At 39.1% G+C, this 14,623-nt stretch overlaps 1 protein-coding gene across 7 annotated transcripts in view; it reads left to right on the forward strand.

The window, feature by feature from the left end:
- Positions 1 to 14,623, forward strand: part of dscamb (Down syndrome cell adhesion molecule b) — a 123,591-nt gene that overhangs the window by 17,717 nt on the left and 91,251 nt on the right. For all 7 annotated transcript variants that reach the window (XM_081614260.1, XM_081614258.1, XM_081614259.1 and 4 more), the window contains exons 2-3: positions 4,501 to 4,818; positions 6,512 to 6,658. In XM_081614260.1, coding sequence (XP_081470386.1) covers positions 4,501 to 4,818; positions 6,512 to 6,658 — 465 coding nt within the window. The remainder of the gene's footprint in view (positions 1 to 4,500; positions 4,819 to 6,511; positions 6,659 to 14,623) is intronic.

Here is a 14,623-nt window from a genome sequence, read left to right on the forward strand (position 1 = left end):
TTAAACGAGATGCTTCAAATCAGCCATTTTTGATAAATTATCATGCTGCTCTTTTGTTATGCAGTCTCCCATCTTCTTTTTACACGGATATGTTGTGAGCTTGTTCTTTTCCCATTTGCATTCTGATTTTGATGTCAATTGTTTAGTAGAACACTATGAGTCATTCTGCACTTTCAAACAGGTACTTACTTAAAAAAAAATTAAAGTATTTTAAATCATGTATTGTTGCTGCTGGGACACAGATAATTTTAGCAATGAAAATCTAATAAATTGCACTCCCCAAGAAAACATTTTAAAGTACATTTCCATCATGCTTCATGGTGAACTGCAAACATTTTTCAAGAGAAATAAACATAAAAATAAGAGCATTAAATAGATTATTTAACAAGAACAGATAAAACAAAGGCATGTTCACCCCTCTCTTGATCACCTTTTGGGTGAAGCAGCTTTTTTCTTTTTGCCCTGAGAATATCCTGGTTTAGAACAAAAATCTCAACCAGTGATAGATGCATATGATACATTATTGAACAGTGTCATTTATTTAACCTTTACAGTTGAGCTCGTGAAAAATGATGTCAATAACTGATTTTCTCTGAGGCAATGTAGTAAGTGGTTGGGCCCCGAGGTCATTTGTTGGGGCATGACATGGTGCTTTCTGCGAGGTTGGAGGGAGCGATGTACCTTCGTCATCAGAAGGTTTGCTCTCTGGCTTCTGGGCTTAGTCAATTAGTAAATTGGGTAGTGAACTGATTTGCTCTCTTCCACCAGAGTCCGTTTCGTTTTTTAATTAAATCAATCAAGCTATTACTCAATCAGTCTAAATTGAGTTGCTCTCATATTCTTTTTCATATGTGACATAGGTGCATGTGGAAACTGCTGTCGCTTTAATCCTGGTCTAGTTTCTTCGTACTTTTATAAAGATTTCTTAGCAACCACACATTTCTTTGACCTTTGCTCGTCTGAAGTCGTACGTTGTATGTGAAGTTTATATTCACCAAGAAACAAAGATTTATGAGAATAAAACTGTTTCATGTTCATCCTTTAACTAAATTATCATCCATCCGTCCGTCTATTCATCCTACTGAAGTTTTGAATTCAATATTCAATATATTTCATTGAAGAGGGAGAAAAATAATACACTGTTTTCAACAGGCTCAGAGTTTTTTTTTATAGAGGAGATTAGTGTATAAAAAGCATTTTGATGGCCAAGAAACACAGCAGACAGGTCTGGGATGCAGTCGTTTTAAAGATTAAAGCAGGGCGTGTTAGTCAATTCAGTTAAATTCAAAAATACTTTATTGATCCCAAAGGGGAAATTGTATATTAAATTAAAATAAAATAAACAAAATATACTTGTCATAAAACAAGTTTTGAGCATCTCACGCAGCATTGTTCCATGAATCATCCAGATACAGAGTAACAGCCACAACCTATAAAGACATGGCTGTCCGTCTAAGCTGACAGGACGGGCAAGGAGAACACGGATCAGAAAAGCAGCCAAGAGGCCCGTGGTACCTCTGGAGGAGCTGCAGAGATCAAGAGCCCAAGTGGGAAGTTCTGAGGTCAGAGCAACAGAGAAGTGGTTCACTTCAATAAAATCCATAGCCAAGCTGTGGAAAAAGTGATCTGGTCAGATGAGACCAAAATAACTTTTTTATCCCACTTCAAAGTGTTGAACCACAATTGATTGTCCCCCAGTATATACTATCTCTACTGTGATGGATGGTGGTGGCAGCATTATGCTATGGAAATACTATTATTCAGCAGAAACGGGAGAATCTGGTCAGAATCAATGGGAAGATGGATGAAGCTAATTATGGAAACTCTGGGGGGAAAAAAACCTTCTGAAGGCCATGAAAGAGCTAGAATTATGTTCACCTTCCATGTCCAGATCTAAATTTAACTCAGAATCTGTATCAAGGTGTGAAGTAATGCTAAGCATAACATTGCATATTTTATTTAAACAAATAGGTAAACTAGTACATTTTAAATCTGAGTCTCTGAAAACGTGCTGTCCTTCACACACATCCTGAGTACCATTCATCAACCGGTACAGTTCTGACCCCTCAACCCCTCCCACCTCCGGTCTGCATTATCTACGCAGCATGGAGAAGATTGATACTCCCTGAGGCTGATGGGGAAAAAAGAGAATGAATCTGAATTTAATATGACTTTGATGTATTATTTTCATCTTGGCCAGTGCCACAGGCCCGCTGAGAACCCTTAACACCATCCTGCTGCATTTTAAACTGTTCACACTGGCAAAAACTTTTTTGATTTAAGAGACTGGAGACAGGACTGTATACATTAACTTCCACAACCCTGAGTGTTCTGCTCTTATTCAAATAATTTCATGGTGAAGAACCAACCTTCAGTGGCGAGGACACGGTGGATATTAGTCATGTACTTAAAACATGAGAGAGCTGTCACAATTAGATTGCTCTTTTGGGTTTTGCCAAATCACTTTCTGCATGCCTTCGTCATTTATTGGATGGATGGATAAAATAGATAGATGGATAGATAGAGCACCCTGTTACAGGACCCTTGCAGGCTGGCCTGCAGGCTGAGACACAGTTGACATGTTGGGGAGGATAATTATTTTTCAATAACAGAATTTCCCCTTAAAATGTTATACCGGGTTTGTGCTTCATTTTTTTCCCAATAGAAATACTTAAGACTCCCAAAAGGTTTCAGGCTGTAGATTTTCATATTCGTACCTAGAATTAGGAGCTTAACTGGAGTCCTCAGCAGCTTTTGTCTTGCAACTTTTTCATGCATCCCTGCATCAAATAGCTGAATTACATCCTCAGCATTCTGCAGAGGCCTGCTAATGAGCCTTTTATTTGATTCAGGTGTGTTGGACCAGGGACGTATCAAAAAATGCAGGTCTGTTTCTTTCAAGGACTTGAGTTAGTCCCAAACCCATAATCCAAATGTGACAAAGTTGTGACATATTTTGATCAAATTGAAAATATTTAAAATGTTTTACACCTCTTTTTTTTAAATTTATTTAATGCTAATTTTTCTGTTACTGTTAAACAATTTTAAATCAGTAATATCTGTTTAAAATCGCCTTTGTTCAAAGTAACATTTTAGGTTTCCAAACAGTCCATGCCCTCAGTCAAAATTAAATACAGTCACAATTCTCTTGAATCATTTTAAGTCAAGAAATTAGGTCACCACATGTTCTGATTAATGGAAAATGAATTCAAAATGGAAGAATTTGTGATGTAAAAATGTGTGGGTTGAACTTGTTTATGTTTAAAATTAGCATATCTTGGGGGGTCGGGGGGACTGATAAGTTGCTACATCCTCCATCACAGACACCAGAAGAGGCGCTGCAACGCTGCAGCCCTGGCAGCAGCTACTTCAAACACTAACTGTTGCAGATGTTGCCTTCTGCTTTTAGCCCCATAACTTAGTTCACATTACATGATGATTTATTTCCTTGAATTTAATGCATATGTCAGCTTTTTAAAAGCGCTGTTTTCATTTCGGACATTGTCCGGATTTCTGCAGCAGCAATAAGTCAACCCGTTTTCATAAGAAGGAAAATATTGGTGTATCGATCAGGAGCAGCATTGTAATAATTGTAAATGATCCTTTCTAATCTGTAACAACAAATAACAGCAGAGGGACGTGCCTGCTGACATGACGAGGTCACTTGACTGTCTCATCGCCGGTACAGAGCTGCTCGAGCAGAGAAAAGGATGGAAATGTCTGCAATTTGAAACCTTGTTAGGAATTTATGAAGTGCTAAAATGCTTTCTCCCCTGAGAGCCAAGCCAGCTGCTAGTGCCACTGCGAGCCGTTTAGTGCAGAGCCTCGTCACCAGGCTGAGATGGCAAGCGCGATGCACACAGTCACTGTGCTTTTGCCTGAAATGCAAACAAACTCACCCTTTCATGTCTGCTTGCCTCGCTTTTTCATTTAAAATCAAACAGCTGTAGATTTCTATAAAGTTAATTGGCCCAACATTGACATTTATTTCCCTCCGTTTCTCCAGAGAATAGTCTTGCATAAAGCGGAAGAAGATGGATGGATGGATGGATGGATGGATGGATGGATGGATGGATGGATTTAGTAGCATTCACTTTACTCTGATGCAGGCCTAAATTGAAACTTGTATATATGAACAAGGAAATTGGCCCTAGTTCATAACTCATAATCGTTTTGTTGTTAATTTAATGGTCCCAACTTCCAAAGAATTAAATTAAAGCTCTCAACCGATTATACCTGGCTGTGAAGAGACGAACATGCAGTAAATTATTTTGGAGAATACTCAAAAAACGTCTAATTTATAATTATTTATGTGTCCAAGTTGAAAATGCTTAGAATCTTCTTTTGGATTGGTACTTTCAACCTTGCTATTACGGGGAAACAAGACCAAGATATAACCCATGTAAACAGAAATACAAATAATAAACTTGACAAAAATACATCATCCATAGAAGTGGTTAAAAAGAGTCTTTGTTTAATTTTGTGTTTTGTCTCTTCCAGTTTTCGGTGAAGATCTCCATTCCAGCCTATACTTTGTCAATGCATCTCTGCAAGAGGTAGTATTTGCCAGCACAACGGGGACTTCGGTTCCCTGTCCTGCTGGGGGAGCGCCGCCCGCTTCGCTGCGGTGGTACTTGGCTACCGGCGAGGAGATCTACGATGTCCCGGGCATCCGCCATGTCCATCCTAATGGAACTCTTCAAATCTTCAACTTCCTGCCATCCAGCTTCAGCAAGCTGATCCATGACAACACATATTACTGCACTGCCGAGAATCCTTCTGGCAAGATCAGGAGCCAGGATGTCCACATCAAAGCTGGTGAGTCTGCTCAGGAGACACGACAGAGGGCAGTGTTCATAAAGGTAGGGCAAATGAAGCAGTGATAACAAAGACAGTAGAAACTGCAGACTTTATGCATACATAGTAATTTACAATAAGTAAATTACTAATTTACTTATTGTAAATTAGTAATTAGTTTTTGATGTGGTCCAAATAAAAAAAAAGGTACATGGCCAAGATTGTGCAGCAGTCTGAAGAGAGATTTTAATTATCTGCAAATTGTTTGCTTTTCATCATGACATTAATTAAAGCTGCAGTATGTAACTTTCATTAAAAAACTATGTTTTCTGCATATTTGTTAAAACTGTCACTATGTTGTGGTAGTGTAGCATGAGACAGATGATTGGGGGAAAAAATGAGCTTCTCTGTCTTCTCCCAGTACTCCGAGTGCTACTTACAGAAATACAATACAGTAACAAGCAACCAATCAGAGCCAAGAGGAGGGTCCTAGTGCTGTCAGGTTGCTTGTGTACATGCTGCTCACAATCCTCCCTCTTGCGCTCTGCTAAACTACAGCCAGTTCCCCACACTGAAACCTACCGTGAATGTTCAGGTTTGTTGGCCTGGCCACCGTCGACGGAGGATAAGCAGCACATACACAAGCATGATTTATAAATTCCTCCTGGCTCTTGATTGGTTGTTTCTGACTGAGAGTGATGCATTTCTACAGATGGAAATGGTAGCCCTGGGAAGTGTTTTTTTTTTTTCACAGATTATATGTCTCATATCATTCTGTCACAACATATAATAGTTTTAACAAATATTTAAAAAGCATATTTCTTTATAAACATGACATACTGCTGCTTTAAAGGTTAATTTCACTTAAATATATTAATTTATTAATCTTGCTACGCCATATGAAAGCTCACAAAGATTAGTTGATATTTGTACATTATATTTCAGTTGCCATGCATTTACATTCATGCCCAACCTGGCATGTGGATTTGTCCATTTGGATAGACATTTACTGTCCAGATCACTCACATCTGATATAAATGACAGTGGCCAAACTACTCAAGATCACCGGATCGTAAAAGGACTAAAACTACACTAACTATACTAAAACTAAAAGTACGCACAAAAAACTAAGTCCCTTTTTTAAACAAGGCCAACATAGAATAATATTTTTATGCTTTACATCTGCAATAATTTATATTCCTTTTCTAAAATTTATTAATGTCTCGCTTAAAAGAAGGTTGTAATTTTTGTCCTCAACTACTTCCAACTTGACAGTTTTGGACCCTTAGGCAGAAGCATCAGCTGTGGTTCAGTTCTATGCAGATGATGCAATTATTTACTCAGATCTATATCTATATACCATATATAGATACCATGTGTAGTCTTTTTCAAAATTCTTTGGCCAATTTAAACATAGGTGATGACGCCACATGTATGACCAAGAGGTCATACATGTGACCTCTTGTGACCTACAGTCATAAACAGGTCAAATAAAAATCCAGTTAATTCCAACTCAACCACGACCATTTAATTCAGTCACAATCAATGCTTAAGTAGTTATAAAGTGCTAGTTTGTAAGCTATTGCTTTGCTAAGAAGGATAAGTGATTACACAAGGTCTTTAATAATGCAGCATTATCGTAGCATACTGAAGCAAGTCTTTCATGATCAATAAGTTACACTGACGTGTTTTTGTATTTTCCCTCGTTCATTAGTTTCACGGGAACCCTACACAGTCAGAGTGGCTGACCAGAAGGCTATGCGAGGCAGTGTGGCCGTCTTCAAGTGCATTATCCCCGCTTCTGTGGAGGCCTACGTCTCCGTCGTATCATGGGAGAAAGACACAGTTTCACTCAGCTCAGGTATGACAGGTTATGCTTCTGCAGCTGCATGCAAACTACCTGAGGTGACGGGAAGAAAAAAGTTGATTGTGATCTGCAAAATCTGAAGGTATAAAATAGATGAAATGGAAGCAAAGTCCTGTAAATTTCGTAGGGCGCTTAACATAAAACTGGGAAAAATGTTACATGTGGTGTTAATGTTTGACGAAGGAATAGCTGACTTATCTCTTTTTTGTCTCTACTATTAGAGCAATATCTGCTGAAAGTCGTCTTCTTACCTGGTTGTTGTTGTTGCTGTTGTGTGCCGGGACTCTGCAGGCTCTGCAGCTCAGTCTCTACACTAGCCAGAGGATGTTGATAACTGTCAGATTGAATCACTGGCTTTCTCTCCTGTACACACTCCCCTCTCAGCCAACTCCATTTTGACTCCAGCAAGGGGGTAAAGTGGCTCAATTTACATAGCGTTACATTACATTGACCTAGTTACCTTCCTTGCTTGAATCCAGCAAAAACAGCATGATAACAGAGAGCACCAGAACATTCAGCTGGTTGAATTTTTGCCCATCTTAAATGGGATGCATATCTCTTTGATTGCTCCATGTGCTGCCCGCTGGCTGATTCTTGCTCCATACCGAGGCGTTCGGGGACCTGTAAGCGAGCCCTTGATGTCATTTGACTGAGGGCAGAATCTGGGACAACGTTTTGGTGGCATTTTAAATGCGCCTGCTCAGGCATGAAGATGTGTCTTCTGATCCATGCTGCAGACTTATTTACTTGAGGTTTCCCCAGCTGTTCGCAGAGAACTGCAGGTTGAAGACAACGCCTGATGTCACGGAGATTGAGCAAATATGCAGCATGCAGATATGATTATGCTCTGCAAATGAAATGAATCGTGTAGACAAGGTTTTCATGTTGTGCTCTGGAAGTAGGTGGAAAAAGACTGTCCTATGTCAAGCTGTAGCGTACAAAACTGCATTTAGTTCTTTAAAGACAATGAGTGTTTGTTGTTAGAAATTTGGCACCTTGGTATTCATACCTACTTTTTGTCTTGAATCCACAAACTTTTATGTGTCTTATTGGTATTTTTTGTAATAGAGCAGACACTAAGAAATGCCAAATTCCGAAGTGGAAAAAAATATATAGACATTTTAAAATTGGTTGTGTCTAGCCCTCTTCAAATTGATGCCACTAAATAAGATAAAGTGAAAACAATTACTTTTTTTTGTCACCAAGTCGGCAAATAGAATCTACCTTTGTGTATTTTAATCTGGGTATGAATCCAGCTGTTCTGTGAAGGCCTCTGAGGTTTGATGGAGATTAGTGAGCAAACAGCATCATGAAGACCAAGAAGCACAGCAGACAGGTCAGGGATATGTGTCATGTGTCTGCTCACTGGCATTTTTAAGTTTTTTACAAACCATGTTTCAGACATAAATATGTAAAAGAAGATTCTATGGTAAGTTGAGATCAATTTGCCTTCATGCAGAATGCTATATATGAAGGAAAACTAACACTGTGCATCACCCTTGACTCAACATCCACACAGTACAGGAAAGGATGGATGGAGCTAAATAAAGCCGTTATAATCTGCTATATAAAAAAGTCTGTTATAATCTGTAAAAACTTGAGATTAGGATGCAGGTTCACTTTGCGACATGACAACAACCCTAAACACATCACCAAAGCTAGAACTTGTATCAAGACTTGACATCTGATGCTCGCAAATTGCTTCCAGTCCAGTCTGACTGTGCCAAAACCTATTTTGCAAAGACAAATAGGCAAAATATTAACTCTAAATGTGCAAAACTTGTAGAGACGCATCCTGAAATACTTGGGACTGCTATTGGTATGAAGGTTGCATCTACAAAGCATCGACTTGAAATGGCTAACTACTTGTATAATTTTATTCTCGACTTCAGGGTTATGCTGTACTTTGTGTGGGTCTGCTACAAAATCCCAAATTAAACACAAAGAAGACTGTTCCTTTCATTTGTTACCAATTAAATCAGCCCCTCTAATGATGTGTTATCTTTTCAAATGCATAGATATTTTAATGAACCTTACTGTATTCCTCTAGCATGTTTTTATTTATTTATTTTTTTGCAAGTGTACAAGAGAACAACAATATTGGATTGTCCGTGTTTACTCCAATAAGCGCCGCAGCAGGCGAGTGCTGTCAAAAGCATGAGCACACGGTCAAAATCACTGCTGCTCGGTGATAAATATTTGATGGGAGATTCTGATGCATGAGCGGATTCACCTCGCACTGTTATGGAGAGGGTATGTTGACTCAAGGAGTGTGCGCGTGTGTCTGTGTGTGTGTGTGTGTGTGCGTGTCCAAGCAAAGAACTAGGGAGAGACACATCATGAAGAAACTTGACAATGGCAGCAGCATGCAATTTGACCCATCCTAGTTTTCTGACTTTTTAAAGCCTCTTTTTTCTTTTCATAAAAGGAGATTCAGTCTCAGTGGAAACAAAATAAAGCTATCCCACAGATGCACTAAATTATTTATCTGGGTTTTTTTGTTGGTAGCATCCAGTGCACTCCTACCCTTGCATTGTTCATCAGAATAAGAGCAAAAAAAAGCAAAAAAAAAAAAACAGGTCTGGAGATGTTGCTCAAATAAAATGAAAATAAGAGCAGATGCTCTAAACAACTAAACCTTAGGCCTCCACTGTATTATTATGAGCTGTAAATGTGTGTTTGTGTAAAGTCTGTGACTCACTAACTCGTAAAAAATGAACGTGGCTGCTAAAATCTTGGACTAACAAGTGATCCACATTAGAAGTAAAAATAGATGCATAATTACAGACCAGGGCTTGTCTTAATTAATCAGCTGTGATTGAAAAGTTAATTACAATATGAATTACCTTTCAGAACGAGGACTGCTTAGTAGTCATTTGAAGCGGCCTGCTTCAATGTAAATGAGCACGATGCAGGCTCACCGGGTCCTAATGTTGCCACTAACATACCATTAACTCGTCATGAATTTTAAAGCGCATCTCTCTGCACGAGCTTTTCAAGTGCCCGGCTCCGATCGCCTCCTCGCCGCTTTTAATAAACAATTGACAGAGCTAATAGAGACATGAAAGGGGGAATTGAAAAAGACAAAGAAAGCAGAGTAGGGGCAGGGGAGGGGGCCGTAGCCTACTGTGTTCATGCCAGGATTTTATATGGCCGACCTAGACGGCTCATGTGTGCATGTTTATGTCTGTGCTGGTCGCTTTTGTTCACATGCCCTTGTCTGTTTGTATGTGAAGTGTCTTTGCTTTTAAAAAAGGGACAGAGCTGGCACAGTGTGTGCTTTTGTGTTTACCATCTACTTCCCTTTGTCTCTCATCATTCATGATACAAGACGGGAGTAATGAGTTTGGTGGCCTTGGGTGCACACAAGAGCTCAGATACGGAATGAGATGCAAACTCAAGTTGCTGCAGGAACCATGTGCTACTTGTAAATGTTGTGCAGATGAAGCATAAATTAGATGCCTGATTGCAGAAACATCCCAAAATACTTGAGCCGTCCTGATGGACACTGTAAATAATCAGACCAGTGATTGATGTAATTTTGTTAACCAGGATTTCATTCACCTAAACTTTATGTAGAAGTTTCTGAAAAAATCAATTCTCCATCTGTAATAACATCCCTTGCTTTTGTCAATATTGGTTTTTAAACTGTGCTCAGACTTTTGGTACCAATACTAATACTGTGATTTATAATGTACAGTGAAGGAACATATAATTTGGGGCAGTGTTGAGACTCAACAAAACCGAACATGCAAACATCTAAAACTGGTGGCACCCCTAATCACACCATTTCCACCGAGAAACATAGTATCGTCAAGTTGTGGGGATGCTTTTCTTCAGGAGCAAAAGAAAAACTGGTCAGAAAGAACAACACTACACTATGGCAAAAATATTAAGTTTGATTTACAATCTTGAGACAGTCTGCCACATTCTGAAAATCTTTATGCATCATGCAGGTATACATTTTTTAATCTAAATGTAAATTTTTAAACCGCAGATGAATAATTAACATATAATAATTAATGCTTTTGCTTAGACAAAAATATATCAAGTAATGTATAATGGAAAATGAATACATTCTATAAACTAAGGCTTTCTTGTCAACCCACTCTACATTGCAATGCCTGTGACAATAAATCTCATTCTTTTGGTATCTGAAAAAGACACGCCATCACCTGAGGTGCTCTGCACATATTTTATGCATAACCAATAAACTGACTGAAACATGACAGGCTGAGGAATTAAAGCAGACAAACCGTATGATGAGGATGATACAATGGCATGATTAATTTCACTGAAACCATCTGGCCAAATTAACTGAACTGAAGGTAAGAAAACATTGTTTCATCTCACTTTTGAGACCTTTCTAATCCTTTGTCATTAGAAAGGTCTCCTCTTTGAATTAACACTCTGGTTTTTCCAACTTCAGATTGACCGCTAGCAATGGACAGAAAAGTTTACGGTGTCCTTTATACAATTTCATAATTCCTGATGATAGCTTCACAGAAATGACTTTACAAGAACTCTCATTGTAACCAGTTTTTTCAATATGCTCAGGTAGACTGTGGCATTGTTGGTACTAAAGTTGCCAAAGTGTAGCGAGAAAATATCCCACCCCCAGCCTGACCCATTAATCTGAGGACTCATACTTCCCTGATGTTTACATCAATGTCTGACCGTTCTGTCTGAATGTGTAATCTGAAACTAACTTATTTTACCGACCAGGATTTTTCCAATCTGCTACTGCCGGGATTTGGTGAGCCCATGTGAAATTTAACCTCCATTTCCTATTTTTACTTGACAGGAGTTGCACCATGTGTGGTCTTCTCCTTCAGTAGCCCATAAGATTGAACATTAATGTGTTCAGAGGTGGTGTTCTGCTTATCTTGCCATTAAGGAGGTATTTTTTTTGAGTTCCTGTTTCCTCTCTGTCAAACCAGTCTGCCCAGGATCCTCTGACATCAACAAGGTATTCCTCACCACACAACAGCGACACACTAAATTTTTTCTTTTCCCCCCGCAGACCATTCTTGGTAAACCTTGGAGATGGCCGTGTATATATATTCATCTTGAACTGTGTCTGGCACCAACAATCACCTAAAATTTAAAGTAACTTAAATCCTTATCCCCATTTCTATCGAGGCGTTCTCACTGGTTCTTCAAACTTTATTGTTGTTTTATACAGCAAACACCTCTTCCTGGCTAAGGTTTCTTTTGAGACGAGTCCCTGCAACCTGAAACACAAGAAATTATTTTTCAAGAACTGATTGCGCAGCATTATACAATGTGTCCTGACATCAAAGATCTGAGTCCCGTTAAGCATGTTATTTTATACCATAAAAGCTCGTGTCTTCACATTTTTTTGTGAAATGAAACATTAAACTACTGGCTAGAAAATGTAAACCTTGCTTTTTGACCTTTTTCTTTGTATCCGTGCTTCATTTTGTTCTCAGGTTCTTAGTCCTTCTTCTCCGGCCTTGAATTTTACTCAGTTTTATTCCCTCCCATCTCATTACATAACCTGCTTGTCCCAGTGCCCCAGTCAATTTTTAGCTTCATAGAAAAATGCAGGATTTATTTGTTTTATGCAAATAAGTCAATCCAGTACCTAAAGCATTCAGTGGAAAAAAACAGCAAACGAATAAATCTGCAAGCATTTTTTCAGCCATGTTCATTTCTCTTCAACTCTCACCCATTCTGCGATCTCCTCTGTCATGGGTTTGTGTGAGTTCTTATACAGAGACTAATTAAACAGTTTGCCTGCTAATAGAATTACAGTCACAGCCGTCCGCAAGCTGAGTCGCGTGATTGTTGTAGTTGTCTTCAGAAATGCGGCTGTAGGTGCTTTGGCTTGAGGCATTGCTGTTCGGGCAGGGATTTATCATGCCAGTGATGTGCCACCGCCTCCATTTATTTATTTATTTATTTTTTACTTAGATTGACAATGAGGGCACCAGAAGGCAGGCAGGGATAGGGCTGTAAATTCAACACGCCCAAAGTCAGGCCAACCTTGAAAGGAGGGCACAGTGGTGAGAACAAGCTTTGAAATTTAGAGAAGGAGAGGGCAAATTGAGAAAACATGAAAGAGAAAAGACTTGAAAGGTAAAAAGGGGAGTTCTTTGGTAAACTGCCTTGTGTTAACCACATGAATTGTATTTTTTTTCTTCTTTCCTGCATCACTCACAGACTTCACTTTGTCCTGTTTGTTCAAATTGTGGTTTGTTGATCTTGCTGTTTGGAGGCTGAAAATTGGGTCATGGCTCAAGCAAAAACGGCTGATCGTTGCATGTAAATGAATACCAGTCGGACGGCAGAGCCGAGTATCACCGTAAACGTGAGTGTATGTACCGAACATATAGGTTTCTGAGTGTGTGTGTTAGTATTTTTTTGCAGAGTACTCCACCCTTCCTGCAGTGAAACCTTATGAAAACAACACAGCATATCATTTCACTTCCCCCGCCATCCCTCCTCCTCCCACACAGATCAGCAGTTAGTGAAATGCTGACCCTTGTCTTTCACTGCACCCCTTCTCCCAGTCCACTCACACACACATTGTGTGTCTTTCTATCTTCACAGGGACTTTGCATTGACTTACGTTCATTTTTGTAATTGTATTTATTCCAAATCTAGATATTTTCCCTAAGCCTAACCTTTGCTAAAACATAATTCACACCATACCTCTAAACTTAAGCCTTATCGCTAAACAGGGGGGTCCAAATTAGGGACGACCTTTGATCCCCATCGGTCTTCAGAAAGTTTGTAAGAATGCCAAAAATGGTTCTAAGAAGAATAGCTAAACAAATACACCCCCCCCACCCCTCCATACATACACGTGCACGCGCACACATACATACACATGCACACACACACACACGCACACACACACACACACACACACACACACACACACACACACACACGCACACACACACAAACACAGAGCTGCCTTAAAGCTAAAAAGTGTGGGAGGCTAGTTCTCCCTGTTTTCTTGTTGAAAACAGGAAAGTTGACATTTTTTGCATTTGTAATCCGCAGCTGCACAAATCGGAGGTGTTTTTTGGTTTGGGGGATGGGGTGAGGTCTATAATAGAAAGGGAAAAAGAATTCCCTCCAGCCCCCCTAAAAAAAAAAAAAAATCAATAGTTGTGTGCATTAATCACGCTGCTGCCACAGAGAATTATGGAAACGTGAGCTGAAGGATGCATTTTCTGCATTTGCAACATAGGAGTGCCATGTAGTGGGTAGTTTTGGGAATAGGAGGACAAGACAAGACCCTTTTAGCAAGAAGCAACATTAAAATGGAGATAGGAGTTGGGTGGTGTTTTTTTTTTTTTTTTTGGTGCTTTTTTGGTGCTTCTTTCAATTGTGACATTAAACATATTGTAATTTCCAAAGCTCACTACTTACTTAATTCAATCTTATTTTAAAAGCTTTTCTGTTACAGCTTTCCCTTTTTTTTCTTTTATTATCTTTCAGTTTCTCATCTTTACTCAGTAATGAGATTTTCTATTTGGAAAAGAAGTAAACCGTGCTCTCCTCTGACTTTCTCTTTGAGCCGCTGGTGTTTGAAGTCTCCATCTTAGCCGGGCTGAGGGTTTGAGGATGTGATACATATTTGATAAGGATCGATTGCAGGGTTACTGAGACTGAGATGGAGGGAAATCGATCTTGGACTGGGCTTCCCAAAAGCATCTTAAAGCAAAGGTGATCTTTGGAGCATCCTTCTGGCTCAGCAGCAAAGACATAGACTTGTAAATTTTTATTGAAATGCAATGCAAATTGTAGGTAGGTCTTGGCTTCACATCCTCATGGGGATTTTTTATTTATTTTTTTTACGAGAAGAAAGCTTTTTGTGAGTTTTCAGATTTATTTAATGTTTTATCTAAGGCTTATGTGTTCTAAAACATTCACTTACAGCCATTACGCACATGAAACAATAAGGCAATCTGTTTAGTGACG

Source organism: Poecilia reticulata, chromosome 13 (genome assembly GCF_904066995.2).
Source record: "Poecilia reticulata chromosome 13, P_reticulata-male-v2, whole genome shotgun sequence".
Taxonomy (NCBI): Eukaryota; Metazoa; Chordata; class Actinopteri; order Cyprinodontiformes; family Poeciliidae; genus Poecilia; species Poecilia reticulata.